This window comes from Trachymyrmex cornetzi, unplaced genomic scaffold (genome assembly GCF_001594075.2).
Source record: "Trachymyrmex cornetzi isolate Tcor2-1 unplaced genomic scaffold, Tcor1.1 scaffold1462, whole genome shotgun sequence".
Taxonomy (NCBI): domain Eukaryota; kingdom Metazoa; phylum Arthropoda; class Insecta; order Hymenoptera; family Formicidae; genus Trachymyrmex; species Trachymyrmex cornetzi.
This window is the reverse complement of record NW_017296051.1, coordinates 322,647-349,184: the sequence shown is the minus strand read 5'-3', so window position 1 is coordinate 349,184 and position 26,538 is coordinate 322,647. Positions and strand designations below refer to the sequence as shown.

The 26,538-nt window shown below is 36.3% G+C and overlaps 1 protein-coding gene across 1 annotated transcript in view; it reads right to left on the bottom strand.

The window, feature by feature from the left end:
* The window catches only part of mthl1 (adhesion G-protein coupled receptor methuselah-like 1), a 188,043-nt gene that overhangs the window by 9,765 nt on the left and 151,740 nt on the right, over positions 1-26,538 (bottom strand). Inside the window, exons 5-6 of the mRNA XM_018501985.1 lie at positions 18,324-18,508; positions 3,113-3,251 (exon numbers count right to left, since the gene is read on the bottom strand). Of these exons, the coding sequence (XP_018357487.1) occupies positions 3,113-3,251; positions 18,324-18,508 (324 nt within the window). The remainder of the gene's footprint in view (positions 1-3,112; positions 3,252-18,323; positions 18,509-26,538) is intronic.

The following is a 26,538-nucleotide window of genomic DNA, read 5'->3' as shown; positions in this document are numbered from 1 at the left end:
ATATTTCAGTGGAAGGAATATCCGAGGTTATCGGTGATATTTATTTTATTCTTTTCCGATGAAAAACAAAAGTCACTGTAAACTTGGCGTTGTATAAAAAATAATATTGTTATTTTCTCATAAATACCGTCATGAATGTATAATGTTCGTAGATTTTCGCAAGGCAATTTATCCACGTCGGGGTGTTCCGGAAACTATGCAAACGTACGTGATGAACGAAATCCGTTCGTTGAAGACATAGAACAAACTCGGGATGAGGCGAAATCTGCATATGCTATTACGTTTCCTTTTGCCAACAATGGCCGTATTGTGTTCGTGTACGTACATCACGGCGGGCAAATAGCGTCGTCGAAATCGCGAATTGGGATCGTCAATATCAATCTCGAATAGAGCGGGAGGATGTAAGCGGATCGAAGGGACGTCGAGCGAATGGAAAATAACGATTGCCTGATATCAGCCGGCTGGAAGGTAATAAAATAAACCTCCCTACGCGTGCAAAGTCTGCGTTCTGTAAAAAGAATCCGTTCGCCTGTGCAAATCGGAAAGTACGAAGTGTCAAATACCTTTCGTCGTAAAAAAAGTGAGAAATATTTTGACGTTCCGACGTCGAATCTCTTGCACGCAAGTCGTCTGCACCTCAACGTTTCATGTATCAAGTTAAATTACCTTGGTAAACTTAAAATTAAAGCTTACTTGTGAAGTAAAAGATAAAATTTGTAGTCTTCAAGAGATTGTCACAAATTCCTCATCTTAATTAAAATTCCAGATAAAATTTCATAATTTTTCTTAACTTTCAGTAATATTAAAAAATTTTTTGTATTAATTGGAAATCGTTAAATATTTTGTTGAGAGATTAATTAACATAGCAGCGTAAATTATTATTATTACTGATACCGTTTGCATTTTTAATTGTTAAGTTAGAATTTTAAAACTGCGTAGGTGTGAGAGATACATATATTAAATTTCTTTAAAGTCAAAAATTTTAAATTTCCAGAAAATTTCACAAAATTCTCTGATTTTCATAACTGTTTTCATTTCCCTGATTTCCAGTTTTGTGCGGGCAGCCCTGTATTTTTTCTAAGTTGTTGTTTACATATTAGAGCTCACATATTCATGAACAAAAATCGAAATAAACACTTTGAAACTTCCGAGGATTTTCCTTGGCTTTCGCCACATGTCCTTGCATCTTCAACCAGTTATCCTTGATATTCAATCGAGCCCAGGCGCCGTCCTTCGGCGTTCAAAATAAAGTCCCGTATTCCCGCGAAAAACAGGAGACCGGGCGTTTCGTCTGGGCCAATAAAACTTGATCGTTTCCAAGGTGTGAGTGTCGTTTCGCAGTTGCTGAAACGATCGGGCGTTCCTCGGCGGCTCCGGCCGTGCGCAACGTCGCGTTTATTATCGTTGCATCGGAGCGTGTCGGAAATGGCCCGTAAACGCGGCTGTTGGCACAATTCCGGGATATTCCTAGAGTTATTGTTGGAGCATCGATATTCTCGCGTGTGCGCGTTATCGATACATTTCGTCTCATCGCCAAGAGCAAATCGGAGCGATGCACTTCGTCTTCTGCGAAATGGTTCGGAATATTGTGAAAAGTCGCTTCTCGTTTGCGCGTTGTAACGAAACATTGAACGCTTCCGATGAAACGAGCTTATGATCGAACTTATGATCGTATTACTCCGACTAGATGTTCTTCGGTCTCTTGCAGTTTCGTGTGCACGTTTTTGCTTATTTAAACTTGAATTATACGGGAGATTTTCGTACGCCACGTGCAAAATGTTATAGGTAAAATTTTTGCGTGTTCCAAACCGAATTTCCAACGATCGTTCATTTTTACATGGCACAAAATATATTGCCTCTTGCACACGTCCAAGCATCATTTCATCTTCGATCTTTAAATAGATCAGACAAATTGGTCGTTCAATTGAATCGATCAACCAGACTCCGCGGAGCGAGCGAATCAGTCGGATACGAAGATAAGCAGATCTTCCAGTCCGTGCAAACGAGTTTATCTGCTTTGCGCGGTAGCAAGGTCGCGAGACTTTTAACTTTTACTCTGGTAACGGCCATTCTTTGAAAACTACGGAAAAACGCAAAGAGAATATTCATCAAGTTTCATGACCGGACGTAAGGTAAATGTTTGCGCGAGACAAAGGCTGGTTCGCCGATGTCTCGCGTGACGAACGTGCGACATGTGTTTACGAATTTCTCTCGATCTCGGGAAGAAACTGCGCCGAAGGAATAAACGTTATTATTTTCATCGTGGAATGCTTGCAAAAGCCATACCGCCGACCGCAAGGTTGGCGAACGCCTCGAGATCTGGCTGGCAATGCCGTTCTGTTGAATTTAGGGGGACCATCAGCTGGTCCCGAGCCATGCCGTCTCGGTTAATCCGACCAGATTGCAGGACGATCCTTCGTTAATCCATCGATAAATCGCCTGGTTCCGAATACTCGTACATGGATATACTCGAAGAGACAATGCTCGCGGAACGTAATTAAATTCATGTTATCCTGATCACAACATTTCGAGTTCGCTTTATTTTCTTGTATTTCTCTCTAAAATTTTCAGAGTGAATCTCACCCTAAAAAGTAAAATCACTCTTAAAAATTGAATATTGAGCTACTCTGACTGGCTCAATTTTCACTCTTTAGAATGAAATTCCACTCCAACACTCAAGAAGAGAATTCATTTAATATTGTTATATATATTTTTTTAAATTAATTTTGCTTAACTAATATTGCTTAGAGTAAAATGTAATCCGTTGATAAGAGAAAGCATAACTATGTTGCAAGCATTATTGCCATATATTGTACGGGAAAATTGAATTTTGCATTACAGAGAAATTTATTTATTAGCGTGCAAAAGCCTTTTCTGGCATAAAGAATGAATTAATATCCGTACAAAAGAAAAAAAAACTGTTATTCCGTACAATTTATCTAATGAAATCCGTTATTCATGAATAGAACACACGCAAATGAGCGTGTTCGTTTAAAACAGTCAAAGTCAAAACATGATAAATTATTTCTACGGAAACAATACTGGAAAATGAATGAGCAAGATATATTACAGTTCCTTTTTTTCAATTGCGACGAGGAGAATGTTTACTTACCTCTCAGTGGTGCTTTTCACGAATTCGCCTTTCCAGAGACCGCACGTCAATTCGCGAGCAGTTACAGCGAAAAACATAAGATTTACAGCTAGAAGCACTCCGATCGGTCCAAAGAAATACGCCAGGATTTCCATGTCACCTGCAAGGCAAACAGAACGAATCTAAAATTCTGCAATGTAGAAGATAAAAAATCGCAGTCTGCTTAACAATCATATAATACAACTATTTCACTCGTACGCAGTTATGTTATAGTATAATAATTCTTACAATTGCTTATTTACCCAGATATAAATTATATCGCAATGATTTTTGTGAGAAAATAATATGTATTATTTTTTTATCATATTACACTGAGAAAAAAGCCTAGTAATAGCTAGCAAATGTATTTTGTTTAGCATATTGGTAAAATATTTAATAAACATTACCAAACATAATAATAATAATCGATCGTTTGGTAATAATTATATTATTAAACATTTAGAAAAGTAAAATTAGCATTTAGTTGGTTCAACTAAACGCTAACGTTGTAATTATATTAATTAGATATTTCATTGAAATTATTTCACTAAAGCATTTATTAATTATTTATTACCTGCATTGAAAAGAATATTAAATTTTAATAAATATTGTATTTGTTTGAATAGTAAATATTCACTAAATGTAAACATATATTTATTTGATACACAATTAAAAGCCATTATTTTAATTCAACTATTTTTTTTTATTGAGTAAATATTTATGTACTATAAGTAAATGTTTACTCAAAGAAATATGTATTAAGATTTAGCAAACTTTTCTTCAGCATAAGCTTGATTATTATTACCAAACTTTTTCTTCAGTGCAGCCTGAAAATTTCATGCGCAAACGTGGAGCCTACAATTCCTGTAAGTAATAATAATGCTGACGACGTTTACGCGATCGAAACGGTAGTAACGGGGTTCCCTAGAATTCATGTTTCACAAGGAAGGAACAAACGCCAATTTCTATTTTGGCTTCGCTAACGGCGCATCGACACGAAATGGTCTTTGCACCTGGATTAATCATATGGCGATTCTCGCTCGTGGGACGCCTCAGAGCCAGGTCGATATTCCAGATTTTGAGCGGCGCAGATATGCGAACGGCGATGGCTGTTTCGCGTTGCATACACAAACTGGTTCAATAATAAACAGCGCGATCGACTAAATGACCAGTGGGTTTATCCTCGCAATGTTTAATTCGGTGCATCTCCGATAATTCCGACAGTGGCTCGTGGCGTCTGTTCGAGTGATGTGCTATTCGCACCAGAAAACGCAACGAGATGCGGAAACGCTGATTTTCGCGTACCTATCAGCCAATCAGGAAATGAAAGCTAATTCTCGACATTTTAACTCGTTAAAATTATCCCGCTCCTATACTCTCTAAATCTGAATCAGGATAATCACTGATATTAGTGCCAAGTATGCCATTATTCACCCACATTGAAAAAAATTTCTGGTTGAAAATTTCTGGACGAATCAGAAATTTCTGGTTAAATTTATTAGAATTCTAGTTGAGATAACTGGAATTCTGGTTGATACTATATTTCTAGTAAAATCTACTAGAATTCTTATTTTTTTACCAGAATAATTATATTAATCAGAATTCTAGTTATTTCAACTAGAATTCTGATAGACATAACCAGAAAATTCTGATTCGTCCATTTTCCACCAGAATTACTGTTTAATCCCACCAGACCATTTTTCTCAGTGCAGGGACGTGTTTGGCACTGGATAATCAGTGAAGTTCAATTAAAAAAGAAAGAAGGTTTGAGCATTGAACATTATATATCCTAAAATATTGATATTTATATGTTAATTTCAATCTTCTAATACTATATTCATTGAATTTATGCACTAAAATAAAATGAATTAGATCACATAATAAAGCTTAGCTATAGGTTAGGAATTTCACATTTCATTCACTGATTATCAGTGGCATACTTGGCACTGATATCAGTGATTATCCACTGGTTCAGATTTGGAGATAAACTATAATTAATTAAAATCACTCACGTAATTCTCGAAATTACAAAATTCGTTCTATGGAATTATAAAATTCTTATCTATCGATGAGGAGAGACGTGAAGAGAAAGGCGCGTCTCGGAATGCGGAAGGCGAGTTTTCGTAATGCACGCGAGCGGAAATAGATGGACGGATTTATGACAAACAAATAAATCGTACGGTGTCGACCTGTCGACAGACGCGGGTTTATTTTCTTGTCCGTATCGACGGGCGGCATGTTACGACGGAAAGAAAATAGGAACGTCGCGCCGGCCGGAAGTTCGTTTTCGAACGTACGTCTGAATGTGCGACGCGTCTCCCTCATTTATTCTTAATTATTTATGACTCCGGGCGCAAGAACGGTAGTTCTCGCGATCGCAAACGATAATAACCAATGGGGCGAGACGCACTTTGTTTCCGTTATCCAATAATGTCCGATAGCCGATAACTTTGCTGTAGCGTCATTGCACATTTGTCTCTCCCTCTCGTGAATAGCGTTGTTTACGCACTACCCGGCCGCACATATCTCAAGCGATTAAATTTTTTGCTCTTTTCGTAGTGTGTATGCACCATTTCCAAAAGGGAACGTAATTATTCCTCACCCCATAATTGATCGCGGGATTAACCCTTCGCCCGATTTTTAATTAAAAACTGTCGCAAAATAAATATACAAATTATTATACTTTGTCCTTTTTCACGATTTTATAAGAATTGGATAAAATAACTAAAAAAAAAAAAAAGACAAACATGTTCAATTTAATATCATTTGAGGAACAGTGATCTCTTGTGGTATACCAGAAATTACATTTGCTTTTGTGCTGGGATAGTTTCCAGAATTATTCACATTTATACAAACTCTTGTTGCTAAAAAGTATGCCAAGAATATATAGCTCGCGATCCTTTGAAATGCATTTCGGAAGTGTTGTAACAATGCCAACAACCGCGACTTTTGTTTTCTCTTGTTGTCGCGCTTTCGTCTGTTATAATTCTCTCCTCTGTTCACCTATAAATCCTGCCCTATTTTTTAAGAGAAAATGTTTTTTTGTGAAATTATAAAAATAGGTCTCCTATCGAAACGTTGTATTGTATTTCACGCGATAAGCCGGAGCCAGATAATCGGGGGATAAAAATAAAGTGGAAAATCCACCCACCCGTTCACGAAGGGAGGTGGGTGAGCGCGTGCGATCGCACGATTGAACATGGTAAATTTTGCACGAGGTTGCAACAACGAGGGTATTCCGTTGCGATCACGCGACCTCGACCGTCATGCCATCATGATCCCGTCGAAATTACATCCGCGCGCGGGAAAGGGCGGTATGTGTTTAGCAGAAATCATGGCAAATCACGCGGAGCGTGCACTTACCCAATCGCGGATCGGATCCGATCGGTTTCCTAGTGCCAACTGTTCCTGTCCGGTGCAAGGCTGCTCGATTCCCTGAATTCCTGAGATGTGCACGCGCTGGTACGCGTGCACGCTCGGATTTCAAGTTCAAGATAGAGATATCCTTATCCCGTATCACATGTATCAGTTAAATTCAAATATTTGCAATACGAATTCACATGCTTTACAATCTCGTTTGCCATTGCGCGAATATATCAAGTTTCAGTAGATATAGATATAATATATATTTATATAATGTAAGACAGAAGTAAACGCGATAATTTAAAGTAAATTTAATTTGGTGAAAAAGTGTTCACAAAATTGTGATTTTATGTAAATAGCATCAAGAGAAAATAATGATTTAATAATAATCCATTATTTTCATATACACATTTAATATCGAAATTGAAATATTTCTGAAGTTTAGCATAAAATTTAATTATATTATTTGACTTTATATTACATGACTATATTATTCTATAAAACATGTTTATATGTTTATATTATATGACTATATTATTCTACAAAACATATAAATAATGTATGGAAAATATGCAATTACATATGATCTTATAATTGAGTTTATGTAGCTGCGTTGTGCAGAAGATTAATTTACATATTATGATCATGTTTCCAGTTTATATATGAAATAATAAAATATATATATTTGCACCTCTCTCTCTCTCTCTCTCTCTCTCTCTCTCTCTTCCCTACGCAATACAAATCATTAAAATGAATTGATTATAATTTACTGAGCTAGTATTACAATCAATCAAAATGTAACAAAGTTATTACAAAGTATTGAACATTGCTTAAATTACACAAGAATTTTACAACAGCAGTAAAAATAGGATTCATGTGCAAAGTCCGCTATTTCGATCTTCGGTAATTTAGTGACCGAAACCCTGATCGCTTTTATCGGGGTGATTCGCTCCCTCGCAGCCAACCGGACCCAACGACTCTTCCAACCCCATAACTACGGATGCAATCTGCCAGAAACAGACTTCCACGAGAACTCCTCCCGTAGCCACTTATCGGCTACAGGGAGGCATCCGCGCGTCCGCAAACAAATCCATAAATAAAATCCTTAACGGAGTAAAAAGCTTCGCAAGTGGCAAATATCATACACCCTTCGCAGATATTAAATTGCGAGACTCTGACCTAATAGAGATTTTTTTTCGAAAACTTTCTTAAGAGCGACGGAAGTTACGACAAAAATGTGAAACGAGTGTATGACACCTCAAATTGATCGGTCGCGAGAATCGAGAAATTCGATTATTTTTTCGAAGTTGGATCTCCGCCCAATAGATTCGCGACAGAAATAAAGTGTCGGAGCAACGACTCGAGAAATTCTTGTAAAAGTTGTACTTATGGTATATAAAGACCACGAAATCATTAATATCCTACATTTTTCAGGTGACCCGTTAAAAAATTTAAGCGAAAATATTTGTCATGCAATAAGAGAAATGTTTTGTACCAATAACCAAAGTTTTGTTACTGACACAAAAACTATTTGTTGATATATGATCAATCAAACCGTTGGTTATCACGACAATATTAATTTGTTGAATTTATTAATTAAACTGATCATTTAATGGTACAAAACTGTTTTGTATGATGTTTATAGATCTTTTGTAATTAGAAATAGAACATTTTGTTACCGGAACAAAATGAATAATAAAGTATCTCTCACTTTCTATAGAGTGATTATGTTTGGCGTTTTTTAATTTCATTAGCTTAGCAAAAATATATTATATATATAGATTTAGAGCAATTGAGATTACTAATCGCTCTGAAAAAATAGTTACCATGATTGATCATGGTGTGGCGAGAACCGAGAAGTCCACGAGATTAGTCTCTAATCGTCTCGGCTTTATAGAGGTAGACGTTGAATTTCTCTTACAAGAAGACACGCCATCTCTGATAGCTCCGCGAAACACTCCTTGCTCTACCATAGTGGATTATTTTGTTGAAATTACTAAAAGAATACTTATTTTATAATGGCAACCAAATTTTACATTGGTATTTACAAAACGTGAGTAACCCAATAAATTTGTACTGTTAAATAAAAAAATTTTGTTCATCTTACAAAAAAATATTGTATTTCGTAATTTTAACAAAGTAATCCAATAATAATCGGCTATTTATGAATAATTTTCTTTTTTTGTTACCAATACTATATCTTTTCTCTCAGTGTGGAGCTCCACACGCTCGTGAGATTAAATCTAATGTGATTTAGATGGCGCGCGTAAGCTTCACGTTATTTTACGTTCGATATTTAAGAGGAGGCTTTAACTCTAAAGTTATATGCAGCAATGTTGACTTCATAAAAATAAACTCTGGGCAATCCATTGCACGTGTATCTTAGTTCATTTCTCTTTGTTTTAGCTCGTTTATGATTATAGTCGGATCAAAATATGATTATAGCGATCTAAATCAACGAATCATGATGTTTGAAATTAATAATTTTCACAATTACATTAAATTTAATTAATAAAATTTTTATTTTAGCAGAGAATATAGTTTCTGTGACAACTTTCGATTGACTTCGATTCGATCACACAGAAAGTAACGTAATATAATAATCTATCTAAAATTTATATACCTATAATATGTATAAATGATATTTATGTCCATTATAAAAATATAAAAATTTACAATAATATTTCTCTACAATGACAATCGTAACGATTTATTTTTTTTATTTAATAAAAATCAAATCGTCATACGCGCCGCGTCGAAAAGTTGTTCCATCGCGAATTCGTGTTCAAAAATTGTGTACACGATACGCAGTAATGAATAGATGGTGCACATAAAACAATGTAACGCATATTTTTTTTAATGTATGCGGACATATCGTATCAGCGAACTTTTAAACGCTTAACGATACACAATAAAATGATACGAAAATATTGCCAATGTTTTCTTTATTGATACTTGTTAAAACATTTTTAGATGAGCGGAAATATACAAAAACACAAGCAGTGTCGTGCAACTCTAATAAACACAACAACGGTCGTATAAACACGATGTGTGGCTTATATCGGATATAGCAAAATAAAATAAACGTGAAAATTAGACTGGCAGCGAATTGCGGCGAAACTGAACGATCGAATACACATTTACATTGTTCAGAATAACCGTTAATCAAGCTCCGTAACTTTTTATCGACGAGCACTGATCGTTTTGCAAGCCAACAGGCATATCGCGTAGAGCCAGAATGTATTGAAATATCCTGACATTCCATTGATGTTTGCAATGTACACTTTGCTCTCAATTCAATTACGTTTTATTATTTTATTATGGGATTAAAAGGTTTATTTCTTATTATTATATTAACCTTATCATACCATCTACAATTTGGTGGCTCATCCATACCATCAAGGGTCACTCTAAATCTCTTCGTTTTTTCACCACTTCAAAATAATTTTAAAAATCTCTAAAAATTCTAGAATAAATATTGACTCTTTATTTTGGAAAATAATAAAATGTAGTATATAATTTATAATTGCCGAAAGACTCAAAGAAACTTGCACGAATAGGAATCGCTCGGTCACTAGTTACCCATATTAGTACGGTAAGGGTTAATTTATCAAAAGTACTTTGTAAATTTCGATTAAATACAGAATTCGAATAGAATATAATAATAATAACTTTATTAAACTTCAAGCAATAAAAGAAGAATAAAAGTATAAAAAGATGCATCTCAAAAGATGAGGCATCAACAATAATGCTGTCTATAAATCTAAATCTATAATTTTAATAATAATAATACAAACTTGTGGAAAAGTAATTTATTTTTAGCACATGATATCGGCTATTAAACTTCAAGTTCTTTAAATTAGATTTAAACCTCTCTAATCGACCAGATCTGCCTCGGTTGTTGCGGATAATCAACCCTTCGCTAATTGTTACGCAATTCTCGGAGCTTCCGCCGTCAGCTGGAATAATCGCAGTTTTTTACCTCCTGGTGGTCGGAGAACGGGTGCTTTCCACGAGAGCTCAACGTCAAACTTTAGCAGCTCGTCACGAAACTTTCGGAACATCGTGTAGCGGGTCCTGTTCAGATAACCGAGCTAACTTGCATCCCGATGTCCGCCGGGAAGGCACGGAATATTAAACGAATGCGGAGAAGTGAACTTGTATTTCAGGCTTCTTCTTCTCAGTCTCTTTCTCATCCGGCTGCTCATCAAGGCAGCGTCTCAAAATGCAACGTACGTATAGTCGCGACGCCACGCCAAATTCCTTAACTTTATCGAAACTGGTCCCGCAACGGGATCGGACGACGTCTTGTTACGCGCTGTTTCACACCAGACAGCGAAAAAGTTTTTTCATCAGACATGCTGGACATCGCGCGAACTACGATGAATACTGAGAAAGAATTATATTGAAATGGAGAACGCATCAAGAAGTCAAGAGTTGGCTCCTCTGTAAGAGAAACATGACGTGCGCGTAGCACATTTCACGAAAGATTAGAATATCAATGCAGCAGAAATGTAAACTCGTAAGATTCTGGAAAGGAAATGTAAAGACTGAAAAAGAATTAATACTGGTAATGAAATTAAGAGAAATAAAAACCTATTTTTTATCAAAGCGGATCTTAGTGCTTAAATATTTTAGAGTAAATTTATATACATATATATCCAATTCTGAAATCTTTTTCGGCCTTCAAACGCAATTGTGAACAGAATTAGAGTAGTATAATAAATATCATATGTTAAATTAATAATTCTTTTATGCTAATAAGCATCTTAGAAAGATATTAATAATTTGATGTTAATCTAAGCATCTCTTAAGAACTGTAAATAATTTAATTTATTATGAAAAATATTGCCTTAACCAAAATTTGAATCCTGGCATTTTTATTAGCGTTGAAAATTATGAAATTGCTTATTAATTTAATATGACGTTACTACTCTAGTTTTATTCATCTTTGTATTTTAAGACCGAAAAAGATTACAGTTTGCAGAATTGGATATGTACATATTATATAACTTTGCTTTGAAATATTTAAGCACTAAGATCCGCTTTAACCGAAAATAGGTTTATTCCTCTTAACTGACTTATTCTCGTTGGTCTAATAGGAATTATAATTGTTACTCGTAATAATTACGTTGAATTTCTCTTCAGAATATATAGTGGCAAGATCGATTCAAATGATAATACGTATTGAAGAAAACCTAGCTTTTTTCTTTCGAAACCTTAAAAGCCAATGAAAGATTTATTCCAATGTCGGACTACATTCGCTCGTCTCGATCGGGCGATTGACGCGTAAAAACAAGCCCAGGCTGTATCTTCAGTTTGTGCATCTTGCTGAAGACTGCCGGGCGGCATAAGAATACGCGAGGATGCACCATAAAAGAGGAGATAAAGGCTTTACGAGCAAAAAAGGGGATAAACCGCGGCGGGACCGGCTTTCGAATCTTGCGGCCGCGAGAGATCGCCCCGTCTATATTTGCTGGGTCTGGCAGGTCGCCAACAATAGCTGTTTCGCACGAGTTATATCTCACTCCCATGGCAACCCGTAACAAACATAAATGAATTATGTCCACGCGTGCCGTTCGATACTTTACGAGAGGCACCTCCACCACGATCAAATCCGATTAGTTCGTCGCCGAAAGTGTTAGGCGTTAAATCAATCGTCAGAAGCGGCGCCGCGCAACTTTACACTCATTTTTATCGTCTCGTCTGGTTTTTTTTTTTTTTCATCTCAACGTTTTCCGCTTTTGCGCTGTAGCTCCGATTTAAGCACGACGGGCTATTAATCACGGCTAGTTTCTCGGATCAAAACGGAGTCTGATTGCTTCTATTTAATTTACGAACGAAAGATGTCACACATCGGTGATGTTTTCATCGGGTATGTTTTTTGGAATGTATAACATATAATAATTTGAAAGACGCAGTAAACGACTTAATACAATAAAATATTACAATAAAATATATACTGTGTATCTAAATTTCCAATTCATTGCGTCCTCTTAAGCTCGAGTAATAAACGAAATTGCGTGATAAATAAAGAAGGATTTGAAAACGGGGTTTATATGGGGTGCTTTCGCGGCTCTTCAGCATCCGATAATTCCCTCTGCATTTCATTACCATTCCGATTATTCTAATCGCCACTATGTACGATCATCCCTCTTCCGCTTTCTCGTTCCTCCCATTCAGTAATCACGTTAAGAAGCATAACGAAACGTCCGTTTAATCGATCCTATGAATATAAGCGCAAAAATGTGACTTGTATGGCACGCATTCTAAATAATGTTTTAATTTACGAATTGTTGATTACAATATACATTTTTTCAAAAATAAATCATATATATAAAGCTACAAAATATTTATAAAAAATAGAATTTAATTTATTTGTTATTCTAAAAACACTGTGAAAAATAAATTCTTTTTTATAGGAACGCTTTTAGAGTCGTCGATACGTACTTTCTCATATATATTCATGTACGTGCGCGAAAAGCGAGGAGAGTTCCATGAATTTCACATGGTAATTTTGCTTTGGCTGCGACCGGGTTATCAGAATAACCCTGAATTCTCGGGTGACAGTTATATCAAACTGATAATAGTAATAACGATAATGAATACACCTATTCCGTTATTTACTCTAATTTCACAAAAGTGATTCTATAAATCAGTAATACATAACGCCCAAGCATAAGACTCCTTTTATCAGATTTTACGCTACTCGCACTTCACCCCTTTAATCCACTTAAATTACCATCCGCAAAGATAGAAATATTATTGCGTTGAATTAAATTATGTGGTAAATCTTGACCCTTTTCTAACTATATCTGAATATTTCATTAATTCGGAAACGGATTTTTATAGCAAAAACTGCTACATATGACAATTAAAATTATTTTATGATATGTACTACTCAAGAGATAATATCTAAGATTCATTTCATCAATTATAAATTCCTTGTAATTCCTTAGTTTTTATCGCTAATTGCTATTCGCTTACACACACAGACTACACGGAGAAAATTTTATATTTAAAATTACTATAATGTGTTAGTAGCTGCGGTCTTCATGTAAATTATAAGTTTAAATGCTATAGTTATTTTTTTAAAAACAATAATATAACGTAATTTTTACACTTTTTTATAGTAAAAAATTTTTATTACAAAATCAAATCTTGTTGAATGAAAGTTAGTATTATAAAGATAAGTAAAAAAAAATATATACCTATAGCAAATTTTGTTTATCATAATAAAAATTAAATGTTTTCATATTAAAATATGGCTTCACAAAATAATTACTTTATTTATGTGATAAAAATAATATCACCATAGTAAAAGTTAAGTCGGAATCATGTTATGAGGGTCCATACGAAAATACACAAGACATAGTAAAGTGTAATTTAAAATTATATTAAAACTTAATATAAAATTTTCTTCGTGTATGTTTAGATATTTTCGTAAAGGTGATGTCAGTATTAACAAATACTAACAATGTTACTGATCGTGTATGATTAATATTGATGAATTGATATAGAATACTGACAGTGACTTTGATTTTGATTCTCGAGCATCAGTACCGCTTTATATTAGGATCCATGTCACAATATATTATAGTGTAATAGATAATATACGTAAAACTAAAGTGAAATATTGTCAATACTGATTCGGTAAGGTTGTACTAAAAATACTAAAAATACTTATTGATGCATACTGTCAGTATTACTGATTCAATATTACTGATCAGTATTATTGACCGTGTAGAAGTTACCTTTAAAAAACAAAGGAATTAATTCAAAACGACTCTTTATGCACCTTTTTTTAATGTCATCGAGGATGCCTAAAGGTGTTATTATCATTCGTTTCGACGACGTTAAATATAAGTCACAAGAAACAAGGGATATAAACGCAAAATAGGGGACAGTCTCAGGGCCCATTTAAACGTGCATACACGCATTCCTATTAGTACGGGCCGTATAATCGGGCTCCGAGGTAGGGGGAACGAGGGTTTCGGCCGTTTCGCACGACGACGGGGTTGGACTAGCTGGCGCCAGGTTTATCTCTCTACCCTATCGTTTCAGCCTGTGCCGTTATAGAGTGCCGTTATAGCGTGGGTGAGGGGGAAAAGGTTCGCTGCCTGGTTGTGGCGCAAGCGGCACCCTTCGTCTCCTGCAGGAGCATTGTGTCAGGGAAAACAACTCGTGATGGCTCCGATGTAGTCTCTCACGAGGTACTATTATTCCGATTTGGAGCGGATAGAATAGTTTTAACCCTCCAGGTGTAGCTTTTGTGCGCGCTCAGATATCCTTGGTAAAAAAAAGTGAGATCGCACGGTGAAAGAAGTTTGAAGCTTATGAACGTGAGATACCCTCTTCTCTTTTTCTCTCATCATTTTGAGACATGGTGAACTTTTTTGAATTAGGTAAAATCGAATATTTGGAAAAGAGAAGAAAGAGATCACGTTGTCAATATTGGTGAATTACTGTTGGTTCGTACAAACATTCGTCCTCGTTTTCTGAAATTTTTTAATCAAAATTTTGAAAACAAAAAAATGTGATAAATGATACGTAGATAATGATTCTAATTTATAGATTTAGAAGTGTCAACGCGATTTATTTTCCGGATTTTTCGAAAGATTACGAGTATATAATCTCACAATTACAATTCGTACCAATAAGAATAAATCAATTAAGAAAAATAAATCTAATTTTCCATCAAAGCGGATCTTAATATTTCAGAGTGAATTTATATTATATATATATATATACACAATTCTATAAACTGCGCGCTGAAATCTTTTACGGTTTTGAAACGCAATTATGAACAGAAATAGAGTTGTAATATCATATATAAAATTGACAAGTAATCTAATATTATCCTTATTAGCTTGTTAACTTAATATATGATATTACTATTTTACTCATGACTGCATTTTATTCATGATTGCATTTTAAGACCGAAAAAGATTTCGGCGCACTATTTGCAGAATTGGATATATGTATATAAAATAAATTTTGGAATATATATATATATATTTGATTAAGCACTAATTTTAAGATCTGTTTTAACAGAGAAAATAGACTTATTTCTCTTAATTGATATATTCTTACGACGTTTTATTGCAGTTTCATTGCAATTTTATAAGCAATTTCGCAGAGTTTACCAAATCGTCGAAATACCAGTGCATCGCGCGCGTACAATCGGGAGGCGCCGGTAATTATTATCTCCGTCGGCTCTTTGATATCCTTTTTTTCCAATGGGACAAAATCAATCCTCCCACCCGCACGCGGGCGGTCGTGGTCGAGGAATGCGGCGACGAGGTGGATTGGTTGTTTGTAATTGCAATCTCTGGCCGCGACAGGGGTGGATCTGCGGATTCGGCAATGTAAAAAGTGAGCGTTAATCAGCGTGATGCGAACGGCGTGGATCGCGGCCTGACGTAATTAATACGCCGGCGAGCGGCGTGTTTGCAGCGCGCGTCTATAGGTGAACTTTAGGTCTCGAAGCGTTACGCGATGGGATTGTGGGATGTGAATTACGCAGGGAAACGGGTCGTTAAATGGCCGGGCACAACAACCCGTAGTCTGACGCAACGAATAGAGATGCCCCCCCCCCCTCGTCGCTGTTACGATGTTGAACCTTATTATCTCTGTTCGACCTGCGAGAGATTCACAGGGAGATCCGCAGGCAGACCGCGTCTGTCGGTTATTATTGGGGATCCGGGGTATTAAAGGCGCTTCGGGGCGAGGTATCGATCTTCGGTCCCCCTTTACGTTATACTTAAATACAATATTTCGGCCGACGCGTAATCCGCTTACGAAAGTATCCGCGCTTGTTAATGCGCCACGCAGAAGCCGACACAACGGCCGCCGTTTCTGTTCCTTATTGTAATCGATTATTTGTACGCATGGATAATTATATACTCATTCAGAGGGAGAAATCGTATGAGGATGCACACGGTTTGTACGTAATATTTCAGGGAGCGTGTAATCCTCTTGCGCGAGTCGAGTGGCAGTCACTCAACTACACTAATGATATATTAATGCATATATTTATATAAATGGAAGTACCTACCGTTTTCATGTACTCTTTACACATGTATTTCGTATATAAAAGCTCAAATACGCATGTATTCATAATAACTTTTTTGAGCCGTGGATTTCTCCGTCAATCTGAACCTACCATAGTTTGTTCACTGCAAAAAACGGAAATACCAATTTTCCGATACTTTCAATAGTTATTTATCCGCGGAGACTAATCGGGAATAAAAAAAAATAAAGATTTTAAAACAACTAGAATTCAATAAGAAAAAAATGAAATCTTTCGAGATAATCACTGATTTATATGCGTGCGTAACAACGATTACATTCGCGACATCATTTTATTTTCTGACATTGGTCGCGTTGGTGTCGAATGATAGTACTTCATTAGCAATTAATTCGACACGACCGATCGATTAACAAAACCAATTTAATCGGCACTGTCAGAGCGCGGATGACCAGTTCTATTAATTGGCAGAATAATCGGATCACAAGGGATTGTCGGATAACGGTCTGCTCGCAACGTATTACTTTCGATAATAAGCTCCATTATTGTCTGTCAAATCGATATCTTATTACTAAAATGACTTTAGTTTCAAGCACCCATGTTTTGTTTTTTAGAAAATTTATAAAATTGTAAGAAAAAAAAGATGAGATATACTTATATTTAAATTTTCAGAAAGACGAAAAATTTGTCAATTTTTAACTCTGCATATGTTTCATCATTAAAATACATTAAACGAATAACTCGATCGGTGCATGTTATATCCGAGAAGATAAACTGAAACGAATAAAATAAAATAAGCAAATAGATAATATTAATCTCCGTAATAATATTAAAGATAGCGGATCTTAATAAATCGGTTGATAAGCGATCTCGTATATCCTCCTGGGTGATTAATATCGGTTTTAATTGCAGCAAGGAAATTAATTAATTCACAAGGATGAGGCACATTCTATGCGTTGATATTAATCGCCAAGCAAATGATCGATTATTCGGCTTGCGAGTGGTTGAATCATTTATTGGTAACGAGGATAGTAAAGGCTTCCCCATGGCGTGGAGCTAGTCTGAAGGGAAACGAATGCATCACAGTTATTAATTACTGCAGACGTGGTTGTAAATAATTCCCGTTAGATCGATCGATCGTTTTGAATTGCAAGAATAGCGCATTTCGGTGTCTATAATAATGCATTATTGCGGACACGGTATCGTCGAAAGGGAGTCTGGATTATACGCCAAGTTTAATTAGAGCAATGATCTAGCTCGAACTATACATATATATCGCCCGACAAGTAATTCGTCCCCAATTGCATCATTACGCTAGCCGTGTAACAAACACATAGCTCTATTTAATTGAGATGTGCGCTAGTTTATATGGTACGTATCGACCGTCTGTTTCATATCGCGTTGCTAACGACGAAATTCCAGTCGCGAAATGTGAGCCCCTTGACAGGGAAAACTAATATCCTTTGTTAGAAATAAATCTACTCGCTTTACATTGACCTGACTAAAAGCTTTCTTGTCACCATAGTTTCACTAAAATCTGTACTGAATCTAAGAACCATTTGCTATTTAAATATCAAGTTAATAATCTACACTTTAGAATTCGTCTTGATATCTTTTTATTAAGTTAGACGGGCTGCCCTTAGTAATTCCTTATTATTTCAGAAGATGCAAATCTGACGGGATCTGATAATATGGCGAGGCAAACTAGAAGGGTAACGGGTGGATGGGGCAAGTTCACGCGTCCATAAGATAGTTCACGCAGAAATGACGAGGGGTTTAACGGACGAGGTAAGAACTTACCGTAGAACCAACACTGCTTCTCGCCGAAGCGAGGCCTCAGAAATGTGTACTGTGGTTGAGGCGGTAGATGATCCAGAAGCGCAGCCAAACCGGCGACAAGGAAGGGCCCACCCCAGGCGTAGCAGGCATAGACCCTGAGCCTAAGGGTCTCTTGACCTTTTTCCAGGCTCACTGGTCGCAAATCCCTGAAAGCAACAAAAAGCAAGGGCTCAGTCAGTGAAGAGCATGGCGATTGCGAAGAGAATACGCGGCATTGTGAGAAATGCAAGGAAATAAAATATCGAGACGGCCATGGGTATCCGCTCTTTTTCTATTCCACGTTTCCTCTCGACTATAGCGAATGAATGGAGAACGAAAAAGCCATTCAAGAACGCGTTTCTTTTTCTTCTGGTCATGACAAAGAAGTAATTATAGCCTCGGGAATAACTATTTTTATCGTAAGGAAGTAGCAGATACGGCAATATAATAACACAATAGAAATATTTATTATAGATTATCGTTGTCATTGATCGATCTTCTGCTTATTAAAACGAAACTGCGTGAGAACTCGACACGTTTATTCGTAACGTACTAAATTGTAAAGCTTCGTCATTGTCCGGCTAGTTTAATATCGCCATAGTGACATTCAGGGAGATGAAGCTGGGGCTTGATACGTGAGGGGTAGTTATCCATAAATCGTACCCTAACGCAAATGTCGATTAGCGCAATAAAAAGTTGCGAACTGCAGTAGCGAAAAAGTTAATACAAGAAGAAAAGATTTAGAATATTACAATAATCATAAATTACTTCTGTTAGACTTGATAAATAAAAAACTGATTCACAAATGTAAGTAAATTTTTTTATTCATCTCAAAATCACAATCATACTGCAATATATGATAAAAACAATTACTTATCAATATAAAGCAAACATTACGTTCATAATAAAATTGTTCATAATTTCCTAAAATTGTAATTAAGAAATTTTTATTAAAAATATACATGTATATGTATTGAAAAACGAATAAATATGTATCATATATCTTGAATGCAATATATTAACAAAAATTTAGAAAATATATATCCCGCAATATTTCCATTCTCTTCCGGATTTTTCTGTAGTGAACTCATTTTATAATGTACCCTCTTGTTAGCGTAATTCTTTTAATGTAGGTAATTTTATATAATTTGCGCGATTCATGTAGAGAATAAAAATACACTAACATCAGTAAAAGCTTTCTAACTAAGTGACATGAGTTGGTGCAGACAGACATTTTCATTTAAATATTCTCTTTGTATATCCGCTCTCTGAATCAACCCATTATATAAATTTTTACTGAAGTTAATCCGTACATACATTCATTAAAATATGTATAGAGGGGAGAAGAGAGAAAGAAAAGGGAAAGGGGATGTTATCGCAATGAGCGTGAAAGTAAAAATTTAAACAATTTTTGGGAACTCTCAGTCGCGTTTTTGCACGTCAGATAATTCCGTAGTTCACAAATAATGAAGTACCTGCGTGCACTAATCAACGTTAATAATCAACGTTACATATTATTAGGTTTTATATTTATTTACATTTATCAAATGTGCATGTTACCGGCGCAACGTTAAATAATAGAGTTTGTAATTACATGAAAAAGATATCATAATAATCTCAAATAACGTTGTAAATATTAATGGAGGTCCGAATGCGTGTAATTTATAATTATAATCACTATAATTATAGCGCGCAGTACTATATATTTTTTTCCCAGAAAGTACATATATTATATATTAAAAATTCACATATATCTCTCTCGAGTATATTATTCTCAGTCTATAAATTCTACGATAAGTTCAAATTGATCTTTACTCAACTAAAAAATAATCTTGGAGCAATTAATTCCACAGAAGCTTAACTCGAGACGTAATTTCGAAGTTGTTTAATATTGAAAGGTAAATAGCGAAAAGAAGTAGTATCCATTTAAGTTTTTATTGAGAAAAATCTACCGAGATGCGGTCGTAAGATGAAAGCAGCGTGCGACGATAGTTCTCTCGTGGATTCTTCCCTTGATTAAGTTACACAAAGCACCTGTCAGGCAACTATCTCGGAAGTTTGCTTCACTCGACGTTCTCCTCCAGGACGCGTTCCGACGCGGTGGAGATGTCCGGGATGCACGAGAGATTTAGCGAAAGCATTCCGCTGAGAATGAGAGAGAAATGGCGGATAGATGGGCGCGAGTGGATATCTCAAGATACTAATTTCGTGGTGCCTACGCCTCATTTCCGGCGTCACTAATTAGGCGTCACCACTGCCGGCGTGCGTCGCGTTTCTCCCGGGTCTCTCTCATCTTCTTCCTCGTCTATCTCAAGCGCAAGATAAGAGAGCAGCTCAGAGAATCAGAGAGACGGAAAGGAGACGGTAAAACATTCGCGCGCGAGCGACCGCGACGTCTCGCTTCGACGTCGGCACGACGGCGCCACGATAATTCTCCACCCTGACTCCGCTTCCTGGTGGAGATTCGAGCCAGAAAGACATTCCAGCTCCGGCACGGAATCGGACGTTAAATATTGTTGCAGTCGGAAAAATCAGCGGACACCTGCCGTTTGCGACACGCGTGAGTGCGCGTGGCAATGTTTCGTCGTTAAATCGAGCATGGGCGAATCTCTTATCGCGAACACACCAGGGTTGTCGCAAATTTCTCTCATTCTAAAATTCCATAAATTTTCTCTGATTCCCAGACAAAATTTCATGATTTTCTCTAATGCTTTTAATAATATTTTGAAATTTTTTTGTAATTTTATCCTGGTTTGGAAATCGTTGAATATTATATTGAGAGAGCAATTTAACATAGCAATGTAAATCACTATTAACGTTACCGACATCGTTCCCATTTAATTGTTAAGTTGATAATATTCCAAAATTGCGTTGGAGTAATGTACGCATGTTAAATTTTTTTAAAAAGCCAAGAATTTTAATTTTCCAGAAAATTGTACAAAATTCCTAGATTTTTTCCTAATTTCCAGTTTTGTGGCAACCCTATTATAGACACAATTATGCAAACAACAATGCATGTCATTCCTCGTGATAAAGAGACGATTCTACGCTTTTTTTTTTCATCACTTTTGCGGCACGAAGATCGATCTCGAACGTGAAGATATATGTTGTATTTTTGCAATATAACGAATCTCTCCACGAAGAGAGAAGCCTCATTTAAACGGAAAATGTACTTTCAGAGACGTGCATTGCGTAATGGTGTCTCGTGCTTGACTGGCGAAAGAGTTCGGAGATGCATGCATAGAGGTTGCAAAGCCGAGATAACGAAGTCTGTTATTAAATAGACGTCAGGTGGCCATTGTTAATCTTTTGATCCTCCGTAACAGCTATTGTGGACTCCACACGAGGATCACGTTATGAGCTTTTTTTCCTTTGGATATTACTTCCTCCTCGTAATACGGAAGCAGACGACAGCCGAAATATAATAACATTTCCTCTTGCAGATTATTATATATCGCAAACGTCGCGCATTGCGGCCACGTATTCAAGATTTATTTTAAAATGACGCTCAAGTTTCACGATATCCAAGAAATAGTAACTCAAAGACATATACGACTTTAATAGCGTAGCCACATAAATCTCGGGCACGCTGTCATAAATCTAACGTATACAATGTGAATTTCTTCTTTTCTTTGTTCTAAATGCTAGAGTTTATAACGCTTTGATCTTATTTTTTTTTTTGCTTCTCAAACAGTTTGGTAGACAAATCGCTGCAGAAGATGACATTAAAGGCGTGTGAGGAATCGAAACATTTATTAATACATAAACAAGACAGTTTGATGACGAATAGATGACTTTGTTAGAATCTTCGCCGCCTGGCTCATGTGTTCGAAGCTCATATTTTACCACTCCCCCGCGCTATCTTACCGAGACTTTAAACGGCGCGGATGTAATGTCGGCGTGCTGTCTCGTTGGCCGCAGAAGGTAAGAGCTCTGTATTTATTTCTCCGATATGGTAATTATACGGACGGCAATTAGCGGCAGTGTCGGCCGTTAGAGTGCGAGACTCGGCGGAGAGCACCGTCTCGTAGAGAATAACGTATAACGAGGAGAGCTCGTTATGTGGAAACAAGATGGACACAAAGATATTATTTATTACGCCCACGTTCTTCACATTAGGAAACAGTCTCGCGGTTTTGAGCACTAAGCGCGCATTTTATTAGGGAGAATGTTTGTTAAAGTACGAATTATTTATACAGATAGTTTACGCTGACAAGGTAGCATTTAATTGCCACATAATTTCTGTAGAAGAACGTCTTCCTTCGTTGTTGCGTTAAATTGTAGCCATATAAAATATTGTAGGTACGTAAAATTTATATCGTAACGTAATACAAATGGTTACGATTTCGGGCTTTTAAACAAATTTGAAAATAATCAATGTCAAGGCTTAATAAAATAACGAGCAATTAAAGTTATTTAATAATTAATTTAATTGCTCGTTATTTCATTAAGCCTTGACATTGATTATTGCGTTGCACTGATACGAGCCTATTGTTCTACAAATTTGAAAATTTCTTATTGTGTACTGAGAAAAAATATTCTAAATTTTAATATTTATTTTAAACGGTGCCAACTAAATACTTTCAGTATTTACTCAATAAAAAGAAATAATAAAGTCAAATGGTTCTTGTATTAAATAAATATATCTTTATATTTTTTTAAATAAGTATTTAATTAATTATACTATTCAAACAAATGATTTATTAAAATTTAGTATATTTTTTCAGTGTACACTTTTCAGGAATCTTTAGATAAATCTAAAAATATTTCGAAACTTATCTGCGTACAAGCATACAGCGCGCTCGAGTAATTTGCATTACGCCCGCGATTTCTACGTTCACGCGAATCCTGTCACAAGCGAAGCAGGATTACGCCAGAAACTTCTCCAGAGCGCATCAAAAATGATTATCGACAACGCCCTCGGGAACGTCTTTCGAGCACCCGTAAATTCCTTCGAAAAACGATAGCAGCAGAACGAACTTTGTCATTCGAGACGTATGGAAAGTAAGTTTACACTTTATTGAAAAGTTTCGAGGGCTCTCAAGCGTGCGGAAACTTCTCGTCGAGACGCGAAAATGTTCAACTCGACGGTTCCTTCACCCTTCATTCATCGTCAATTGAGACATCCATCTATCCTTTGTCCCTCCTCCCCCCCCCCATTGTTCTCGACCTGTTTACGCGTTCTACTGAATCTGAAGATCGATCGATCGATCTTTCCTTCTACGTATCGATCTATCTATTTGTCACAGCCTCCGCAATGTACCGGCACATCTCATTCTAACACAGGTCGAGAAACGATACGGTCTAATAGACTATAAATTGCAACGGCTTATGGGAATTACCCAATGAGTAATTTATGCAAATCTATGCGAATTCTCAATAAACGTATCTGATCTATATCTGGGTCGCATTACGACATATTAATTACTTTGCGATGTAAATTTTATATACTGCATGCAATTTAATGCAACAATTAATTGAGAGCAACGTCCTTCTACAGAAATTCCGTAGCAATTAAACGTTATTCTCGCAATTCCTAATTAACTAGAAATACGTAGTTATTTGTAATTTATTCATTACGTTAATATTTACACTGCCATATACGCGATTATTTGCGTAATTAAGGTTTTATCGTGAAAAATATCACATATTTACGATTGATCCAGTTTCCAGAGGCAATCGAAAATTAGGGACACTTTCGTCGTTGATTAACATCGTCTCTGATACTTAAACGCATGAGATAGTGCGAAACGGTAATGTATTAGACCGATTAGGATGGTAAGAGAACAAGGATCTGAGAACGCGACCTTAATTAACGATAATCAACGAACGTGACAATTACGAAATATTGCCTCTCGTGTATAATACCTACGAACACACACTGAGAGAAATGATTTTGTTTTCTGAGAACGCGACCTTAATTAACGATAATCAACGAACGTGACAATTACGAAATATTGCCTCTCATGTATAATACCTACGAACACACACTGAGAGAAATGATTTTGTTATAGGAACAAATCAAGGGAAAGCAAATGTGATATTTGTTAAAAAAACCATCGATTTGTTACGATTGCAAATTAATTCGTCAATGTAACAAATAATCAATAGTATCGCTAGCAAATAAAAGGCTCATATATGTATAAAGTCGTAGACGGTTGCAGGGTCTCAAATCGTAAGAAATTGATTAATTCTATAGTCAAGTATTCTCCCTATATTTGACTGTGCTTGGTCGGTTTCCTACTTAAGACTCCACGATCATCTACGAATTCTATGAAAACTAGCTAAAGTCTATCCAAAAGATAGGTTAGATTCTATATAGTTTGTTTCTGTTACTAATAATTAGTTGGTATAGCAGACTAGCAGTAATTACAACAACATAATTTGTTGTCATATATTTACCGGTTAGATCACCGGTTAAAGATACTTGCTAAATTAACAAAATCCTTTCTCTCAGTGGCACTTGGCCGGATCGGTTATGTCCGCTGCGAGAATGCAATTCTCGCGTCGAAGGTGCAAACCGAGGTGCGAACGCTCATCGTGCGAAACACAAAGCACGACTCTCCCCCGTTTGGTTTCCGGGATAATCAATATCGCACATCGGGAATTAGATGGCGATTATGTCGGCGGGAAGGAAGATGACGATAGAGGATTTACTGTGAAATACTCGCATAGATTGCACCAATACTCTCTTCGTCCTTATCCCCTTGCTTCTTAGCTTTCGCTACTTATTCGCTCGTGAATATTATCCCGTTACCAATAAGCCGCGGTAATAATCCCAGAAGCGGGAAGGAGGTACCAAGAATTCCCATAAGAAAAGGGCCACCAGCTGGAATTCCTGATATTCTTAAATATAGATATACAACGTTCGGTAGATAGATTCCGTGTAGGACGTGCTTCATAACCGCACAAATGGATCACTAAGGATGTGTTCCAAAATTGATTGCTAGTACCAAACATCTATGGTGCACGTAACGTATACAGTAGATTTTCAGTGTTGTGTGCTGGCAATAAATTTGGAACACAGTCTAAAAAACTGTGTAACATTTAGCAAGATAATAATAGCCACAGTCATTGATTCTCCGATAATAAAGAATCTAAGGACGTTTCATTGCATTGTATGTTAATATCGTGCATTGTCATTCGTTCAATTAATTTGCCATTCATAAGTCGTAAGTAATAGCTTATTGTAGTGCCATTTTTATAATCCTAGCATTATTAATTTTACAGCATTTTTACATACGCACTGTTGTGTGCATATATGGGCGTAGTCAATAAGAGCAAGAGAAGCTTAAATTTTAAAGAACAAAAATAATTACAAAAAATTATACGGAGTATACTTAATGAATATTCATAAGAAATTAATTACAGAAAAGAAAAAAGAATTGCAGGTAAAAGTTATAAAAAGATTTTCTGAAAGAATACAAAATAGTTAGTTCTATAAATATAATGTTTTCTCAGTTCGAAGAATCAGTTTATAATTTTAAGAGAAAAATTAAGTAAATAAGTATACGATTTTGTGATTTAATTGTCAGTAATTAATTAAAAATAATAAAAGTCCATATAACGGGAACTATTATATATAAATTTTCAGTATAGTCAGTCAACTGGCAATAATATACGAACATGGCCATAAAAAGAAGAGTAAAAGAATTTCTTTGAATCGTCTTCATTGCAATGTCTGAAGCGACGTGGCCGAATCGAAGCTGTAACGTTCGATCGTATCGCTCTGTATCGCAGCATCACGGAATGACGGTGATTATCGGAGGGTATCACGTGTCGTTACCACTTATCGCGTGCGGCACGAACAGCGAACTTTCTTGCTCGGCGAGAAGCGGCCTCAGGCACACATATTCCGTTCTCCTTCTCGTTCCTTCTCTGTCGCACCGCTGCGAATCAATCGGCGACAACCGGGAATACAAGAAGAGGGCGTGCCGAGGCCTATTTCGCGATCGCAGCAGCTTCAACTTCCGTGAGACACGAAGAATCGCGGAATCGCAACAAGCCGCTACGAGAAGTGGGTGGAGATACGAGAAGTATCAGAAAACGCTAGCCGGAACGCGACGCGTGTAATCGAGCCTTCGAATCGCCTGTTGCAATGAACGTTCGAATTGCAGCCTTCGCGTATTTTAAAAGAGATAAACGTGCTGTTAACGTTTATCGCTGGCAATTACGTGTTCGCCAATTACGTTTGTAA